The following is an 18388-nucleotide window of genomic DNA, read 5'->3' as shown; positions in this document are numbered from 1 at the left end:
CTCCGGACTAAAATCTTATCATGGACATATTTTAGATGAGAAACATACTTAATAAAATTTATGATACTGTCTTATGATCTCACCACCAGATGGCTTCGGGTTGCAGCAATTCTCACAACTTTCTAGCACGGCCTTTGAATAGTAAAATTATTATTTATTAATACTAGATTTAAGGATATTGATTGCGACGTTGAAAATGAAAATATAGGTAATGTTCTACACGCGGATACTGGGGAGAAAATTACTACATATACGTGGTATGGACGAATCTCTTTATTGATGCGTTTGTCATGCTAGTATATCGGGTGGCTTGCAAGAACGCTGAAAGTATCTTTGGATATTCTCTAGCATATCTCGGTGCTCGTAATCACACTCCCTGTTGGTCTCCTTGAGGAATTACTACATGCTCCCTACAAAAATATATAAAAATTAAAATGTAATCTACCCTCGCACAATAATATTCAAATGCCTAAAAAGACTTTGTTTTATTGGTATTCAAGCTGGTAACTTTTTTCTAGAAAGGCAAGAAATAAAGTTGTTGGGAATATGTAGTGGCATTTATGACGCACATATTTATGGATAATTATTGCATCAAAATTCACACAACTATGTATTTGCATGGTTTTTTATTTTTATTAGCATCTTCATCAATAATCTGTTATTTTTAATATCGTAGCCAACTCAATAAATTCATATTATTTGGGTAGAAAATTTACTACCACATTTAGTCGAAGAATTAATGGCTGAATGTGTGTATTAATACATTAACTACAATACTTTTTTAAGGACTTGAATCTTTGGCGAAATTGGACAGAATAGATCAATTACATTTTATATTACACTTTCATATTTAGCGCTACAGAGCCTACATACATACTTTTGAATTACATATCATTTTAAAATATAACAAAGGTTTAATGAAATGTAACATAAAGAATGAAACGTGTCACAAAACATGTCTTGTACCGCAATGAACGTATTAAAAAGAAAAGTTTATTATTTTAATCTATATGTATATTAAATTTTATAGAATATACCCTCCTTAAATTTTTATTACACAAAATTAAACTTGATTTATAGCAAGAATTATAATGAACTTATTTACATCACCTTATCGATATAATATTTATATACATTACCTTATCGTTATTGCATCCAAATCTAATCTTTGTTACCATTTTGACTCGTGCACTTGAAAATTGTAGTAAATAGTACAATTACAAAAGACTATTTACAAAATCATTACATACATACATAAAAAACATTTTAAAAGCGCATAGTGAATACAGTTATATGTTATACTTTAATCATTTTATCTTCCATAATGCTTCAAACTTAAAATATTTATGAAAGTAAAAATACGTAAAACATATAAAAAAAAAAAACACAATCGACACATTTTTATTTGCTTCCACGCAAAAATGTCTAATTAAATAATTTTAAAGCATAAATATTCGTTAATTTTTTAATATATTTGTTCTAATTGCGAATAAAAGTTTTATGATCAATATTAAACTACACTTTACATATTTTAACAAATTAAGAAACTCAGAAAAACAAATAGAACAGTATTGGTGTTACAATACAAAATAATGTATGAAAGTTGAGGATAGGAACGAAGGTTGCATTTTAAAACGACTGACAAGATTAGAAAATGATTATTAATGTTTTGGAAAAATTGTGGTTCATCATACTAATGACCGCTCTATGTACAGAAATGTTTTATTCTTAAATTATGCACAAACTGCAATCAATACAAATGTATCTGAAACAAGCAAGTTGGGGGATATCTCAGTTTTTTTTTGGCTGCCATAAGAATATTCAGATAAAATGGCAGCTGTTTTATTAGGTGTCAAGTATTGCATTAACCGCCATGCGTTTTTGCAAAATTCATGAGACACGTCCGATTAGTTGTTGTCATATCCGGAAGAAGAGGCAACTGCTTTAAATTGACAGTTAAGTTTTAATATTTACTGATAATCAATTTAAAACAGTTAGCCATATCTATTTTATAGCTTAGTATAGTAAAGCTAATTTATTTTTTCAGACATCCACATTTCGACTAAGTAGTATTATAGTAATAAAGGTATGCGCTAAGTCTGCACTTCAGCTAGATATCATAAAACATGTATCATTCCTTCTCTGGCACATCATACATTGGTATTACTAAGTATACGTTTACTTTCCTTTTAAATCATGCGAAACAATGCAGAAACGAACTTTATATCAAATTCTAATGTTTGATATAGTATGCTTAGACTGTAATAAAAAAAAAAAAGACTAAATTACGTGAGAAGTGGAACCCGGAAATAAAAACCGACTTCTTGTGCACACCCATTTGTGTTTTTTATAATCAAATAAGTCATTTTAGCATTCATCATGGTATTATTAATCAACACTCAGCATTGAAACATAAAAATCTAGTGTTGTTAAATAATTCTACTAGTAATTGTAAACCAAAAAAAAACTCAATCTTGTGAAGTAAATAGAAGGAACATCATTGGGAACACCTTTAACCCAGATTTCATGCAGCTGCCGCCTACCATTGTTATATTTAACAACGGAAATCCATTTTTCTTACATCACATTCAGTTTCGTCCTAGTTATGTCGCTGAACAGTTATATCCAGTGAGTTCAATCTTCGTTTTTTTAAAAAAACGAATACAAAATAACACAAAAATCGTACCTCTACTTAGAATGTATGTTTAAAAGTATTAAAAAACTTCAGACAACAAACATTTAATTAATCAAGGGAATAGAAATAACATTGAAATTGATTACATTCTGCGTTTTCGTACGTATCGTGTTCTTTTGTCATGAATATAGCGACACATCTAGACGAAAATTGTTCAAATTGATAATTGACGTACGAGCCACGAATATCCAGCTTATTATTGGATCATTTCACAAGTGATTAAGAGGTACTATATAGTACGTCGAAATTACTGTCACGCAAGTTGGGAGCTTGGTATAAAAATGAGGCACAGTTTCACAATCAGGGGATTCCTTTTACCAGATGCTTCTACTATCTCCCAATGAATGTATCCATATATCAAACATGATAGCATAATTACTATCATTAAACTAAACCATGCATGGATATTAATGTGTGTCCTTAAATGTGTTTAAGGAGAATGACGATTTCTTAAACAACTGTCGTATTCTTATCGGTAGCAAACAGTCTTAACAACGAGCGTAGACTAATCATGTCGCGTTCCATAATCGTGTAGTCCTTGCGTAGGTATGCGTCATGTTATGTGCTGGGTGTTAATAGCTCTCATCAGGTGTAGTGTTATACATAAGTAGCAGTTGACGATCATAATGGTTATTTAGCCACTGGTACCATTAACCAGAGCTTCTTTAGGCTTATTGCTCTGTTGTATACGAGGATGACGAAACCGTGATTCTCTTTGGGCTTTAGGCCCTTGGGAACTGTTGTTAGATGCAGAAATGTCATTTCCTGGTGTCCCTTCTTTACTAATTACGGTTGACTGGTCTCCTGGGCCGGCATTGCTGCCTAAACAAATGTATATATTAACTCTGAATATTTTTGTATATTCAAAAATATTAAGATTTGTCTTGAAGTGCATATTTAATAGTGCGTTTAAATCCTACATCCTGCCAAAACCGATCGTCCTAAAGGAATACCGTGTGAGCTCCTGCATATAGTTACCTTTCTCGCTATTTGTCGGTGTAGAACTACGTTGTCGAGAACGTCGAAGCCGTCTTCGCCTTATGCCTTTAGGTCCACCCTCCACACTTGATACAGACTCTATGCATAGACGAACCATTGTGACCATCTTCTCATATTATATTATGATAAAACCCAAAATGTAAATATACTTAACCGACTATATAGAAAGCTACTGCATATGTTAGTAGCGTGCATTAGTAATCGTCATTGACATTGTTAGTGTTAGATGGTCACAAGTGTTTGCTTTGCAATCCATGCCACTCTCAAAGCATTTAAATTTAATATTCTATTCTCCTTAGGACGAAACGGTTGTTCCATTATAAAATGTTATCTGAAAAATATTATTACCTCTATCAATGCTTGAAACGTCTTGGCTATCGAGAACTGTATCTTCATCATCAGTTGTTCGACGACGCTCATCTCTACGATCTCTACGTTGAGCTGGAGGACGACCTTGTCTACCACCCATGTATCCTGAATTTCCTGCACCTCCTTGATGGCCACCCCTTGGAGGCAGATCTCTTATTCGGTCTTCGCTACCGTCTAAGGTATCTCGACGTAACCCTGTAAATTAAATAACATTTATAAAAAAAAAAACTAAGTTCGTAAATAAACGCAAAATATTTAATACAAAACATTTGAATCATTTTGCAAAATAAATATGGCGTTGAAAGATTTGTATTCTTACTTGTCGTTCGTGATGATCAATGAAGTATCTAACGCATTAATGCTCCATATTATAAGAATTAAGGCTATTAATGAGAAGTGTAGAAGCATCTTGGGAAAATAAATACACTAATTTTATTGATTTCCCTTTAAGTAGTTCGTAATGCAATATTTTTAAAATAATTATTTACATTTTTATGAATCCATATAATTCGAAATGAGAAATTAAATATCAATGTAGAATATGAAATTACGGTACGTACTTACTTACTAAAAATAGATAAAAATACTTTTCAAGTTTATGTAACATTTTTTTATAAGTTAAAAATTGGATTCAGGTAGAGGTATTTTACAAGATAAATTTTATTACAAAACATACAAGTACAACATTGATAAAAATAATAATATAATTATTTCTTAATTTTTTATTTATTAACATGCAAACAATCTATAGCGTTCACTCTTAATTATGTTAATATGTCAAGGCAATGAAATCGATTACATTCAATGGAGTGTTAAGTTAGATCTTTTCTCTTTCCTTCTAAAATACGCGTATTATAAAATTTAATCAAATATTCAAAATTATATTCAAAATATTCCACTCATAGGATATAGTATGTGTAATAATTAATAAATCAGATGCATTACACGCTGTAAATTAGTTAATTACTACATGCATTTCCATTAAACACATACATGCAAATATATATAGTTCCACAGTTAGTAGTGACCATTATACTATAATTCCATTTTCTACATAATAACAAGTTTACAAATGTGAATTGTTAGTAATCTATAGATATTAGTTGAAGCAATGTAAGGTAATTATGACAAAACACTATGAATTACGAATAACAACGTACAAACAAAAAACTAATAGCTGAAACAGTTTTATAACTAGAGAAATTTCAAGTTTATATAATTGAACAAAAGAAATATTTTAAGTAAATAAACATCAAATATATTAATGCATTAGAAAAACAATTATCTTATTTGTATTTGTTTAACGATAAATTTATAAATTTTTAAACCTCTAATTTCTTTTTAAAGTAACTGGTGAATACACTATTCAAGTACTTAAAAGGATGAATTACTGTAAAAACTCGTTTATCGAAATACCTATTATAAAAATCTCTATTATATATTATATATATAATAAGTTAATAAGTACACTTTATAAGGATGAATTACTGTCGATTTGCTTTCAATAAATAATGCGTACACAACACGCGGACACAAAATTTATTAAAAAAAATTAATAAAAGAAATAATCAAGGATTTTTCAAGTGATATTTTTTAATGTACGGTTTGTCTATTATTTTTTCAATAAATATTTAAATATAAGAAAATATTTAAACATATACCATTTTTCTACTAATGATTAAAACTTCGCGGTTTATTACGTAGTAAAACTTGAATTAATTATTGTGGTTTATACAACCTTGTTTATGTTATATATTTTAATGTTGCAGACATCAAACAAATGGTAGTAGATGATATTGAATAATTTAGATTTGCGTTTATACAGGTTGAATATTATTTCGTCAAATCCAAACAAACGAGTTTCTACTATAAATCTTTTATGATAATAACTCCTTTGTAGCAAGACGCCCTTTATCTTTAAAATCTTTAGATTCTCTACTGTCTCTGGTGTTGGGCCCACCGCTTCTGCCATTACGTTTTTGTATGTTCTCTGCATTATTGATATAGTCAGTAATAGTATTACCGGCATTGTGTCTGGTAGGAGCCCTACCCCTGCCACGTCCACGAGATTGACCACCACGACCTCCACGACCTCCACCACCTTCTTCGGGGCCTACAATCATTCCTCGTCTTGCTGGAGGAAAGTTCGGCATTGGTCCTGTGGTTGATCCATGCATGCTTCTTAACTGTTGATCAATTTCTAATTTCTCTTGCCGTAACTGTTCTACTTCCTTTAAAATAAATAATAACAAATTATGTAAAGTATGTAAAAAATTAACCTTCGTCCGGAGAATAACATGTATATTCGTCCCCATTCTTGTTGTCAGAAATTATTTTTATGCATAAAGTAAAATTATCGATCAAGTAAGAAAGGAAACGAAGTAATTAATTGACAATGTATAAGCAGGAAATAAATCAAGATTACGTTTTTAGTGAACTGATATACTAATAAAATTTTAGAAAATATATAACACGTTGAATCTGAAATGAAAAACTATGAAAGTGATTTTAATTCATATTTGCGATAATTATAGAATAAATGAAACAAGTACTTTGTGCGTGCATTTCACAAAAAGAAAATAAATATTATTTATTTGTACTCTGTAAATATAAATTTTGTGTTCAATTATTGTCTTGATACTAACTTAAAAAAAAAAAACCAAATATTTACTGTTGCAATAAAAGTTCTTCCAAGAAAAAAATCCGCCGTACGAAGGTTAATTAAAGCATACTATTGGAAGTATGAAATATAGAAAATAGAATATATATTTATTATATTGTCATACCTTCAAATGCGCCAAATGGTATTCCAATAACATTTTGGCATTAGCAATACTTTCAACAGTACCAACAAAGACGAAAGGCACCTGACCTTCTTCCCTTGGAATCGTTGGTTGAGGTTCGTTGTCGCCTTCTATTTTTACTCGTACCTGAAATGTTTAATATTCAGAATCATATTGTTAATCAGTATTAATGATAAAAATTCGTCTATGAATTATTTAATCCTACATCACATCCATACCATCAGTTTTCAGTCACCCTTGTTTATTAGTTCCATCAATTGATTTGGAGATCAGTCTGTAAAATTTTTCTAAATATTGTTTTGTAACAAATTACTTTGATTACTTTCATTTTTTCCCGAACGTTAATCAAAACAAAATAATTTTTCAATTTTTTTTTTCTTTTTTAAAACAATTAACAATTTTAAAATCCAAACAATTTTTGACATAAAACAAATGCATGGACATGAGTGACCTATGCATAAGGTATAACTTTGCTAATAATGCAGATAAAAAGGACATTATTTATAACTGGGTAGGACTGGCTCGAGTGGGTTATATAAAATTTAAAAGTATTTCTAACAATGTATAATTTAGTTGACTGAGCTAAGTGAAAAAAATCAAAAACAATGAACATGATATACTTACTCTATCAGTATACATATTCCCACTCGAACCAGTCGTTATCTACCGAGAACAAACAATATATGTATAACATATACCCAGCCCACAACAAATAATTGCCATTTTCAATACAGTATTGATTTTTCGAGTTTAAGAATGTTTTTAAACAAATTAATTTCAAATTTTAAGACATAAATTTTTAGTTAAACAATAACATTTACATCTACTTAAAAAATCATATATTATATTTCAAGTGTATTTAAAAGATGCATAGTAAATATGAAAATACACGTACAGTATGTCCGATTTTATGCAATAATTTTTACAACTATTGAAGATACAAAAAATTGTTTACATCAATATTACTTATAAAGCATAATTCATTTTATTAAACATAAACGTTTTGACTTTATGTTTAGGCCCATTTCAGTATAATTTATATACACAATAATTTTTGTTAAAAAATAAAAAATAAAGAAAAAAAACTAGTTCATGAACAAAAAGAACATAAAATTAAATGTAAGGTCGTTAATTAAGACTTATGTACAAATTATACGTTATAATTTTTAAATAGAGTTCAAAGAATCTATGAACAAAGGAAACCTAAAAATATGGTCGAAATATTTACGTTTAATCAAATAAATTATGTTTGTGAATGCTATTATCTTAATTTATTTTTTAAATATGATAAATATTAGATATTATATACGAATATCATACAACTTTGGCGAAGTTTTCAAAAGAGTGGTTCTTCATCAATTTCGATAATTTTGAAATATGTTGTAAAAGGCATTATTTTGAACCATGTTTCCCTTTACCAATTTAATGCAATCGGTCTTCATTTCCGGGTAATTTTCAAAAAATTATAGGATGTACTACATAATTAAATTCTACCCTATATGTAATAGGTCTGTCGGAGTCCATTGCGAGTTGAATGTTGCAGCTTATCTTTTGTTTCTATAGAAATATTGCGGCTGACCAATTGCTTTACATCGATATATTATAATAAAAAAATATACACAATATAAGAAAAAACAAAGTAGGTTTGGTTATATTTTATGTGCACCACTGCTGTTTCATTTATTGTGTTGAGGATAAAAATTATGTCCGTCTCTAAAGATGACCCGATATACCTTTTTTATAAACAAAAGACAAGCCGCAACTGCGAGTTCACACAACTCTGCTACACGTTTAGGCACACACTGCTGTGGACGCGTACGTGTGGTCAGAATTAGAATCGAAAATAAAGAAAAAAGTTGTTTAAAATGACGCCTTTTACAACATATTTCGAAATTATAAAAATCGGTGAAGAATCACTTTTTCGAAAAGTTCACCTGCAATCTTAAAGAAAAAATACTGAACTTGAATTTTTGATGAAATTATTACTTGCTGCTATTATAATATTGCTTACATTCTTAACTATTTTGATCACGTATTACCGTCTATCTTATTGAGCATTTCAAAACAAATACAGTGATGCTTTGGATATTGGCTGACGTTTGGGACCGAAACTGGCTAAAGTTGGAGGTAGATACATAGATCTTCCATGAAATTCCGTGTTTTTTTTCAGAGACCACGAAAAACACGGTAAATTTAAAAGCGTAAACATACTTGGCCTCTGAGACAAGTGGGAAACCAGTTCTAAGAACTGGTGGGTATAGCAACCGGCTAATTTTCAAGGAAAAATCCCGACTAATTATCAAGGCATCACTGTATTTTAACGATCAATATCAAGCTTAATCACAATTTCCAACTTATGATTTAGGAACAACTACACTGATCTACAAGCATTGCTTATGTTTGATAACATTGTACTTTACAAATAAGAATATTACAAAAATTTCAAGTAGAATATATTTCCTCCTTCAAATTGAACAATTTTTTTGTATCTTCAGTAGCAACAAATATCAGACTTAGTCGCTATTTGCAACTTACTACTAAAAGAACAACTACATTGACCTAGAGCATTGTTTATGTTTTGTTACATTATACTTTACAAATACTATATTTTATACAATATTATATCCCTCCCCTTTTCAAATCAAACAACTTTTCTATATCTGCAATAGTTTAAGAAATAATTGTATATACATATTTAACACGTTCATGTCGGCGCTACAATTCGAGTATCTCGCAATTAGACGGCTGCGTTAAATTTCCCTTATTCTAATTTTCAACTATATGCCAATTTTTTTTAGTTACTGAACAAATTCAACGAGCTACATGTTTGATGGTCATTATCTAAGTGTGCGCCATCAATGGTACGCCACCGGTGGTATACGCCAACGTGAATGTGTTAAACCAGACATAGTGTAAAATTGAAATAGAAAAAGAAAAAAAGTATATCTTAAAATTTGTTTCCAAAGATATTATCATTTATATATTTCACAATAAAACAATTGCATAAAATCAAATTACTATAATTGTTTAAAAAAATATGTCCAAATCAAAATTAAGATAAAAATTCAAAATACTGTAGCAATAATATATCTGTAACTTACCAAAGTACTAAATAATAGTACAAATATACTTACTACACCACTTTTATCCACAATTTCTTGTATTATGCGACCATTTTTCCCGATTACTTTGCCTACCAGAACACGCGGGACTTGTATGGATTCTTCACTATATTCAAGCATGGATCGAGCCTTCTTAACAGCTTCGTGTGTCTGTAACCAAATAAACATATACCATTTAATATTTCTGTTATACATTCGCATGTACACATAAAGATGTATTTTTTTTTAGTAAAAACTTCATATTCTATATTTTCAAATTACTTCAAATAATTACCTCTCCAGATATCTTGAATGTGCAGGAATTTTCTTCTAATTCTATATTCGTTATACCATCAACTTTTCTCGCCTGCTGAATATTTGCGCCGTGAGCACCAATTGCTAAACCCATCAGGTCTTCTCGAACATTAAATTCATCTGTATATCTAAAAAATAAAGCGTTTTTGTTTTTTAAATTTTTAACTTCAAATATAACTGACAACATACATTTTCCTGCTGATATGCAGGAAATTATAATAAACATATATGCATTAAATAATGATCACGGAAATCAAACTAATGTTATCAATTTCATGATACTGTATATTAATGTGTATCATTTAAATACTAATATTAGTTCTATATCAATTTAACTGCAAATACTATAAATATTGTAACATAGTGGACTGTTAATATACATCAATTCTTTTAATATATCTAAACAATATATAATGTTCAATTTTTAAATTTTAGTAATATGAAATTTGGGTCTTTATTAATAACATGCAGTATTATATTACAACATTAGAGTACAATTAGACAAACACAATATATTTTAATAAAATTTAAGTCCCTATCAGTGGCTTGCATTCTGGCAGATAAAAGTAATGAATGTTTGAAAAATGAAAAATGTTTTATCAGGAATATTGAATGTGCATAATAGGTGATACTTAAGCAAATTTACAAAACTACTGCTAAATTAAGAATGACCCTAAACAGTTGTTAATTTAGTTTACACAAACTGTATCAAGTTAAAATCAAAATTTAACATGTAATGTGCAATACATGTTTAATTTATTTTTTAAAACATTCACACACACGTACACGCATACAAAATGTTGAAGTAAACATATAAAGTATATATTTGATGCAGTAAAAATGTATATAACAAATAAATACACAAACAGATTATTCAAGAATATAATGTAATAGCATGGATATAATGAAGAAAATATTTAAGATTCAAAATGATAAAACCATGGAAGTCATTAAATGAAACATGCATATGAATTCTTGTTACAAAAATAAACAAATTACTACTATTTTTTTAAATACATTGTAATCTGGAGTTTTGAAAACTTTGAAATGATTCAACTATCACTTAAAATGTGAAAAAGACTTTTAAAGAAATTTTTGTTTTCTAAATAAAAGTGTTTATTATTCCAAACTATTGTATCAAGATAAATTATAATAGATAATTGTAATGTGTGAATAAATTTGTAATATTTATAGCATAATAATTAGTGCAATTTTGTTTATACGAAGTATACAATCTAATTGTATACAAAAGTGACATACGAATTTTTACACTAAAACTTATTGGCATATCATTTTTTAAATAAGCATATAAAATTTTATTTTTATATAATTAAAGATACTTATGCTACTACAATTTTATTCTTATAGAAGTGAAATATTTGTTTACAAGCACTATTATACAAAGTATTACGAAAATGGAGTATAAATTATTTACATGTTTTGTAAAAACAAAACAGAAAGAAGTACAACAAATAAAATATGAAAACCAAGTAGTGCCATTATTAAATGAAAATTAAAAATACCATAACAATTCCTATTAATTATGAAATATAATTTACTTATTCTCATCATAATTTTGTAAATAAATTATTTACATTGAAAAATATATGGGATAGAGCCACCAGTTATTCAATTTTTGTGCAAGACACTTAATATATCAGTGTTTCTCAAACATTGGCAGACTATAATATAATTCTTTTATGGGACAGATCAATGAACTTAAAAACTCTACTCAAACACATAAACGTAAAAAAAGAGAAATAGAAACTGATCACAGCTACACGTTTAAATCGGTTCGCTATTTTATTAATTACGCAAAATTTTGCTACAAAACATATAATAAGTGGAAAACAATAAATAATAAATTTTATGTCGGTGTACTTAAAGCATTTGGGTCTCGGTGAATAATCTACACAACGCCGAAGCATGCACATTTATAGTGTATTTAATTTTTCATTTGAAAAATTCAGCTGTGTAATTTGTCATACAATAAGCTAAACTTAAATCTAAACCACGCTGCTGTGATCTCACCTTGAATTTGTTTTCACTCCTGCCTCAAAGTCTGAGACACGCTGATATATAAAGTTTGAAGATCTAAATTTGCTGAAATGAGAAAGAAACTCTGGTGTAACTCAGTGGAAATTCATATGTATGATAGCCCTATCCTGTGTCCCTGCCATTCTGTCTGTTTGCTCCTCACCAATAAATTTGCAACATTTTATTTTAAATCCACTTCCATTAATATTTAAATGAAATAAATAATTGGTAAAGTCCTTATACCCAGACCAAGATGTTAAGCAATTAGGTACTGAAGATGCCAAATGAAATGTGTTATAAAAAATGTTTAAAGAATCCTACATATTTTTAAATGTATATTTTGTTAGTATATTAGTAATTTAAAACAAGACATAACACTGCGGAAACATTTATTGTTCACCTTTTTACTATATTTAATGTTTGTTCGGAAACATACCTGTATAAAAATGAATTGGTATCCAGAGTTAGTGTTAGAAAATTTATCCCTTAATTTCTACTGAATTACTAAGATTTATTATATATTACTGTCTAATTAATAAAAAAACATACAAACCCGTTACTTGAATGTTTTGAAGAATATTGTGTATCTCAATCTAAAAATATAATTTCATTAAAAATGATTTTAACGATCAAGAATGTTATATGATTAACGGACTTCGAGTGCAAGCAACTTTCCTAATTATATCAATTATTCATTGAAATATATAGTGACGTTTATTTCAGGAACATGTGAAGCATCTAAAATTATGAAATTTTTTTTGAATTTTTATATGACTGTTAATGCATAATCATCTTGGCTCAATAAGTTTTGTTTTCACTAACAAGAATAGCTAAGGCCTTTCTTATAATAATAATTTCATTAAAATATATTTAAAACAAGAATATATAAATTTGAAAATATATACATATCTATTCCGTTTTTTATTGCATATATGTATATTAAACTATCTGTAACAGTGTTGTATTGAAGAACTTTAGATTTAAACACTTATTTACACTGATATCAATTGTATGTAATTAATAACCACATTTATTACAAATTGCAGTAAAGTACTACCTCTATAGTTTCTCTACCCCGTACAGTAACTTCTTACTTTTCTAGGATTTTATAAATGTATTTCTCCATTGACTTACAAACATAATATTCCAATATAGAAAAGCAATAAATAGCAGTAAAAATATTTAAAACATTTAATATACGGAAGTGTATTACCAAATATATGAAATAAAATTGATCTAATCATATTCTATATAGCTGATAATTGTAATCAGCAAATAACGAAAAGCATAGCATTACCCTATATACAACAATATTATTAAATAAATAAAAGAGTATGTCAGCAGAAAGTGACATTTGCTAAAAGACAGATGATGAAAAGGTACATCATGTGCAAATTTATTACTATATGCACATCGTGCTCTTGTGATTGGCAAAAATATGAGAAAAAAAGAAAAAAATAATTGACACAAAAACTCGTGCGGTAAAAGCTCGTTATTTGCACGCGGTCCCGGTCCGGCGACACGCAACTAACGAATACGTAGCGAGTTTCTCTCCTAGGAATTGTTCGAATTTAGCTCGCGCTACAACAAACACCAGCCAACGTTAACGGGCAAGAATTGACAGAGAATAAGACACTAAAAAAGTAAAGTTTTTAGAGGACGATGAGTCGTCGCTTGGATTACTTCTGTAAGGACTCAATTTTACCAGAAAAATCTTGCCAGTTTATTAAAACCCTTCCTATCAAAATAAAACTTATAAAGTGATCCGTGTAAATCGTTGTTTATTTAAAATAATTATTAGGGGATATCGTAGCCGGAGTAAACAGGGATGAGCAACTAAAATACTGAACATACATATTTAAATACTTAGAACAAATGACGAACAAAATGAAATATTGTACTCAGTGATGATCAAGTATCAACATTCACTTGTATTTTATATTTATATTTATGAATACTAAATATGAATAACGTATTTTGCACTTACTCAGCTACTGAGTATAAAATTCTAATAAATCTGACATTCACTGACCAGGTAATCACAATATACCTGTATATTCTGTACTCAATAATGGAACAAAATAAGAGTATTCTGTAGTTACACAGCTACCGAATACAACATGCGAATACTTTTAAGTATTTGATTACAACCAGAATATAAATCGTTGATCAAATACATTTTGCCCATCCCTAAATATAAGTATGTCTCTATTTTTACTTCCAAAGCTTTGGACTTTACAATTTAGGTCTGCCTCAATGAGAATCGATAATATCTATCAAATAACAATACAGAATTCTTACTACTATTGTGTTTTTAATTTAAAATAAAATTTCTAATTTTTCTTTTATGCCCAGAATAGACTATTGTTCGTGAACAGCTCGCGGCTGTGCTTGCTAACAGTGTGGAGACTCTCGCGAACAGCGAACACTGTTCGCTCGGGAAGCGATACAACAAAGAGATTATGCGCGAACTCAAAGTTTCAGTAGGCTATAACTGTTCGCAAGCTGTTCATGAACTGTTGGCGTGTTGTTCGCAAACTGTTCTCTCCAGCGTATTCTTGGTATAATACAACTCCCTTTTTATATGCATTCCTATCATCTCTAAGAATCTTGTATTTTTATTTGATAGCCATTATCGATTCTCACTGAGAAGGTTTTAAACTGTAAGATCAGCGCTTAGAAAATAATAATAAATACACGCTTGTATTGACTATGATGTCTCATAATAAAGAATTATACAAATTTAATTTTTCATGCAACCGAATGATGGTGACTCTATCATTCGTCAATTCCAAGTATCGAGTACTGGCAGCCTGGAGAGTGGCTTGTTCGAGTCAATTCCAAGAAGTGTTGGGGATAACTCGCGTGCAACTAGCGGGTCCGTTCGGCACGCAACTAACGAGTTCTTACTGCATTATGGATTTTGAAAATATATTATGTTAAATGTATGAAATATTTTATATACAATCACAAATGTAACATGTGGAAACGAAAACGATATGTATAATAAACGTTTGTAGTGTGACTACATAATGACATTCATGAAAATTATATGATGTTCAGAAGCAAACATATAAATTAATGATTGGAAATATTGTGAATTTTTCTGCCAGTAAATGCAAACCACAGACAGGATGGTAACCAGGACAATGTATGGATAGAGGCAGGTATTAAATGTCACAAGATTTTTTGTTAATTGCAACACCAACAATAATATTTTTACTTACCCCCCGATCGTTTGAAGTTTAGTCGACTCAAGTTGACGTGCCGCTTCTTCGGTTCTTTTCAAAAGTAATACCTGTAACATAGATAGAAACTATTACAGGAAATATAGAAACAACAGATATAAGAATATTATATCCGTATACAGTTTATTTGTATCTTCATACTGAAAGTATTTTGAATAAATTGTAAAGTGCTATTATTTATGTCACAGTGAATTGTATCAACTCGAATTAATTTCATTACCCACCTTTTGTGATAAGTTTCTAAAATGCATTTCTTGGATCATGTTAATGTTACGATGTAAACTTTCATGACGGGAGATGGCCAGCAATACTCCTCGTTCAGGCACATATCGGCACACTGCCGCCCGTATCGCTCTTTGAAATTCCTTATGTACATTATCCATTTTGGCACTATAAACAAAAAAATATATTTTCATAAAATAATATACATTTGCCGAATTGTTTTTTAATTATAAACACAATAGAATTAGAATCTAATACATACAATTCCCTTAGTTCTTCAGGTACATCAATTTCGATCTTGTGAAATGTATTTTTATCGATGGGGGGATTAGGATTTTTTACCCTCAATCGCTCGCCTTCTACAATTTCGGTATACGCACATTCCCACCCTGTATATTCAACTACTAGAAAACCACCTTTGCTCATCTGAAACATTTTAATCTATAAATAGTTTTTGTAACTGAAACTGGAAAAAAATTTGTCAATAAATATATTAAAATACAATTTTAACATATTGAGTGCAGCATGGCTATGGGGGGTAATTTGATATTTCTACTATGCAACAAAACATTATTATCAAACATATCATAATATTTAAATATTAACATAGCTTAGAATTTTTATGATATTTAAGTGCTACAATCGTTGAGTCTCAACTGACGTCTGAGACATTGTCAGAGGCACAGTCTTAGAAGAAAATCGCCCGTGACTGGAGGATTAATTATTTAATAATATTTAATTTTATATTTAATATTGAACATATATTATCATGTAATTTTATAAGCATTACAAAACATATCTTACAAATATATAAAATAGAAATGGCAATATGAACCATCAGTGCCCCCGCGACACAAATGAAAAATCAGTAGGTATGTACTAGCATAATACTCAATGTGTTAATAAATATTAAATAAAAAAATATAGTATTTTAATCTAACTTGATAATTACTATGTATAAATTCAGAATATATTTGTATAACAATAAATACAAGTATGGAAATTATATATATCTATATTACATTTTTGTATAAGAAATACATAGGAAGAATAAAAAAAGTTTATTATTACTAACCTTTATTATGGCTTTCCACCAACCACATGCTTCATGCGCACTGGACCTAGAAAATACCTCAACCTCCTGCTTCTCTTGAAATTCAGATGTGGGACCATCCTCTGGGGGTAGCCGTACTTGTGCAAATGGAAACTTTGATTCCGGTTGCCAACTATAACATAATATATAATTTTTTATTGTATTATGCAAACGAAATACATACAAATGGTTTGCATAATATTACACTACTTTTGTTGTTAATTATCTAGTCCATGAATTATAATAAATTTTAACAAAACCCATAGACATATATGACTGATTGAAATATATGTATTTATGCAAAATATATCATGCAATTGAAAAAAATAATTTTATTTAATAATAGTATTATTATCGTGTAATTACTTTTTAATAAACTTGACAAATATTATTCATTATTCATGTATATGTATATTATATTTTGTATTAATTTTATGCTATCAAATGTATTATTATAAAAACATGATTATTTAATATTGCATTTGAATGCTAAATTTCTTATTCAATGTCTTTGATAGACACAATAAAAGCATTTGTTTGTATGCAAAAAATAAATAATGAAATTAAAAATCCCCCAGAGCATTTATATTATAATTTAAAAGTTTTTATCATTAGTATATAAAAATAAAGAATACATTATGAAAAATCTATGAAAATTTTAGCTATCCAAATATTGATAACAAATAATATCCATAAAAGCAGATCTTTTGATATCATTAGATCAAGTAATGAAAGCATTATACCCAATAGAGTGAATAAAGGTAATATAATTTCTTTGCCCAGGAGACTGCACTGTTTGTGTTAGCACAGATTATCATAGTGAACCCTTAGAGTTTCTAATATTTCATTGCTAATGAAAAGTAGACATACAACTTACTCATTTTCGAAAGTTACCAGAACCTCGTCCTCAAAAACATCGGTGACAAAGGCCTGAAAAAAATGAAACGTGAAGCATGTAAAGTCATTCGTTTAGGTATCAGGGAATGAAGCGAGTGGCGTAAGAAGTTCGGGCATAATATCGCGATGCATTCGGGCTATCAGCAAGATCGCTGTTTATATAATTCCGACATAATGGAAATGCGTTTTCACGAATCGTGAGAACATTGAAATGAAACGCAACATCAAAAGCTGACGAAAATCACGCCCTGTCAAACGAGACATGGCGTCGGAGGAAGCCGCGTTACCTCGCGAACATTTGAGGGCCGCGCTTTCGCGAAGTACGGGCGTCTCTTTCGTGAGATTAGAACCGCGCCATGGGCCGTGAGTTGGTCTATCCACGGCCTCAATCTTCCGCCCTGTTTTTTGTATACTTTTCACAGAACGAACCTTATAATATGCTCCGTTTTCGCCGCATACTTCGACTGTGAGATCCTCCATCTTGCTTTTGTGTGACGGCTCGCCTCCTTTGCAGCAGGCATGCTGGCGAGCGGGCAGCTGCACGAGTTCGAGACTCCAAATTCGTTGTTCACCAATCACACAACTCTTTTCCATGACGCGGTCTCTTT

At 29.6% G+C, this 18388-nt stretch overlaps 1 protein-coding gene across 2 annotated transcripts; it reads right to left on the bottom strand.

The window, feature by feature from the left end:
• Positions 1-1672: 1672 nt before the first annotated feature.
• Positions 1673-18319, bottom strand: LOC122403990 (synaptic functional regulator FMR1). Of its 2 annotated transcripts, XM_043407839.1 has the most exons (15): positions 18210-18319; positions 17761-17813; positions 16866-17016; positions 16053-16216; positions 15793-15958; positions 15548-15618; positions 12315-12386; positions 10264-10411; positions 10002-10139; positions 7492-7530; positions 6850-6993; positions 6087-6294; positions 4043-4258; positions 3674-3772; positions 1673-3517 (listed from the first exon to the last, which is right to left on the bottom strand). In XM_043407839.1, exons 1-15 carry the CDS (start codon positions 18258-18260, stop codon positions 3330-3332), a joined length of 1908 nt encoding a protein of 635 aa, XP_043263774.1. In that variant the 5' UTR covers positions 18261-18319; the 3' UTR covers positions 1673-3329. The 2 variants fall into 2 exon arrangements, with proteins under 2 accessions (XP_043263774.1, XP_043263775.1); XM_043407840.1 differs by lacking the exon at positions 3674-3772 and having other exon boundaries at positions 18210-18313.
• Positions 18320-18388: the final 69 nt, after the last annotated feature.

The sequence above is a fragment of the Colletes gigas genome, unplaced genomic scaffold (genome assembly GCF_013123115.1).
Source record: "Colletes gigas isolate AHSC1104 unplaced genomic scaffold, ASM1312311v1 Colletes_gigas_Sc00088, whole genome shotgun sequence".
Taxonomy (NCBI): domain Eukaryota; kingdom Metazoa; phylum Arthropoda; class Insecta; order Hymenoptera; family Colletidae; genus Colletes; species Colletes gigas.
Note: the sequence above shows the minus strand (reverse complement) of the source record. Positions and strands in the feature narration are given on the sequence as shown.

What these genes read in the sequence shown, in the direction of transcription:
- LOC122403990 (XM_043407839.1), bottom strand. Translation starts at nt 18,260, where the DNA reads ATGGAGGATCTCACAGTCGAAGTATGCGGCGAAAACGGAGCATATTAT. An exon ending in GGAGTGAAAACAAATTCAAG is followed by an intron (nt 10,412 to 12,314) that starts GTGAGATCACAG and finishes TTTATTTTTTAG; the next exon opens with ATATACAGATGAATTTAATG. An exon ending in CATTCAAGATATCTGGAGAG is followed by an intron (nt 10,140 to 10,263) that starts GTAATTATTTGA and finishes ATTTGGTTACAG; the next exon opens with ACACACGAAGCTGTTAAGAA.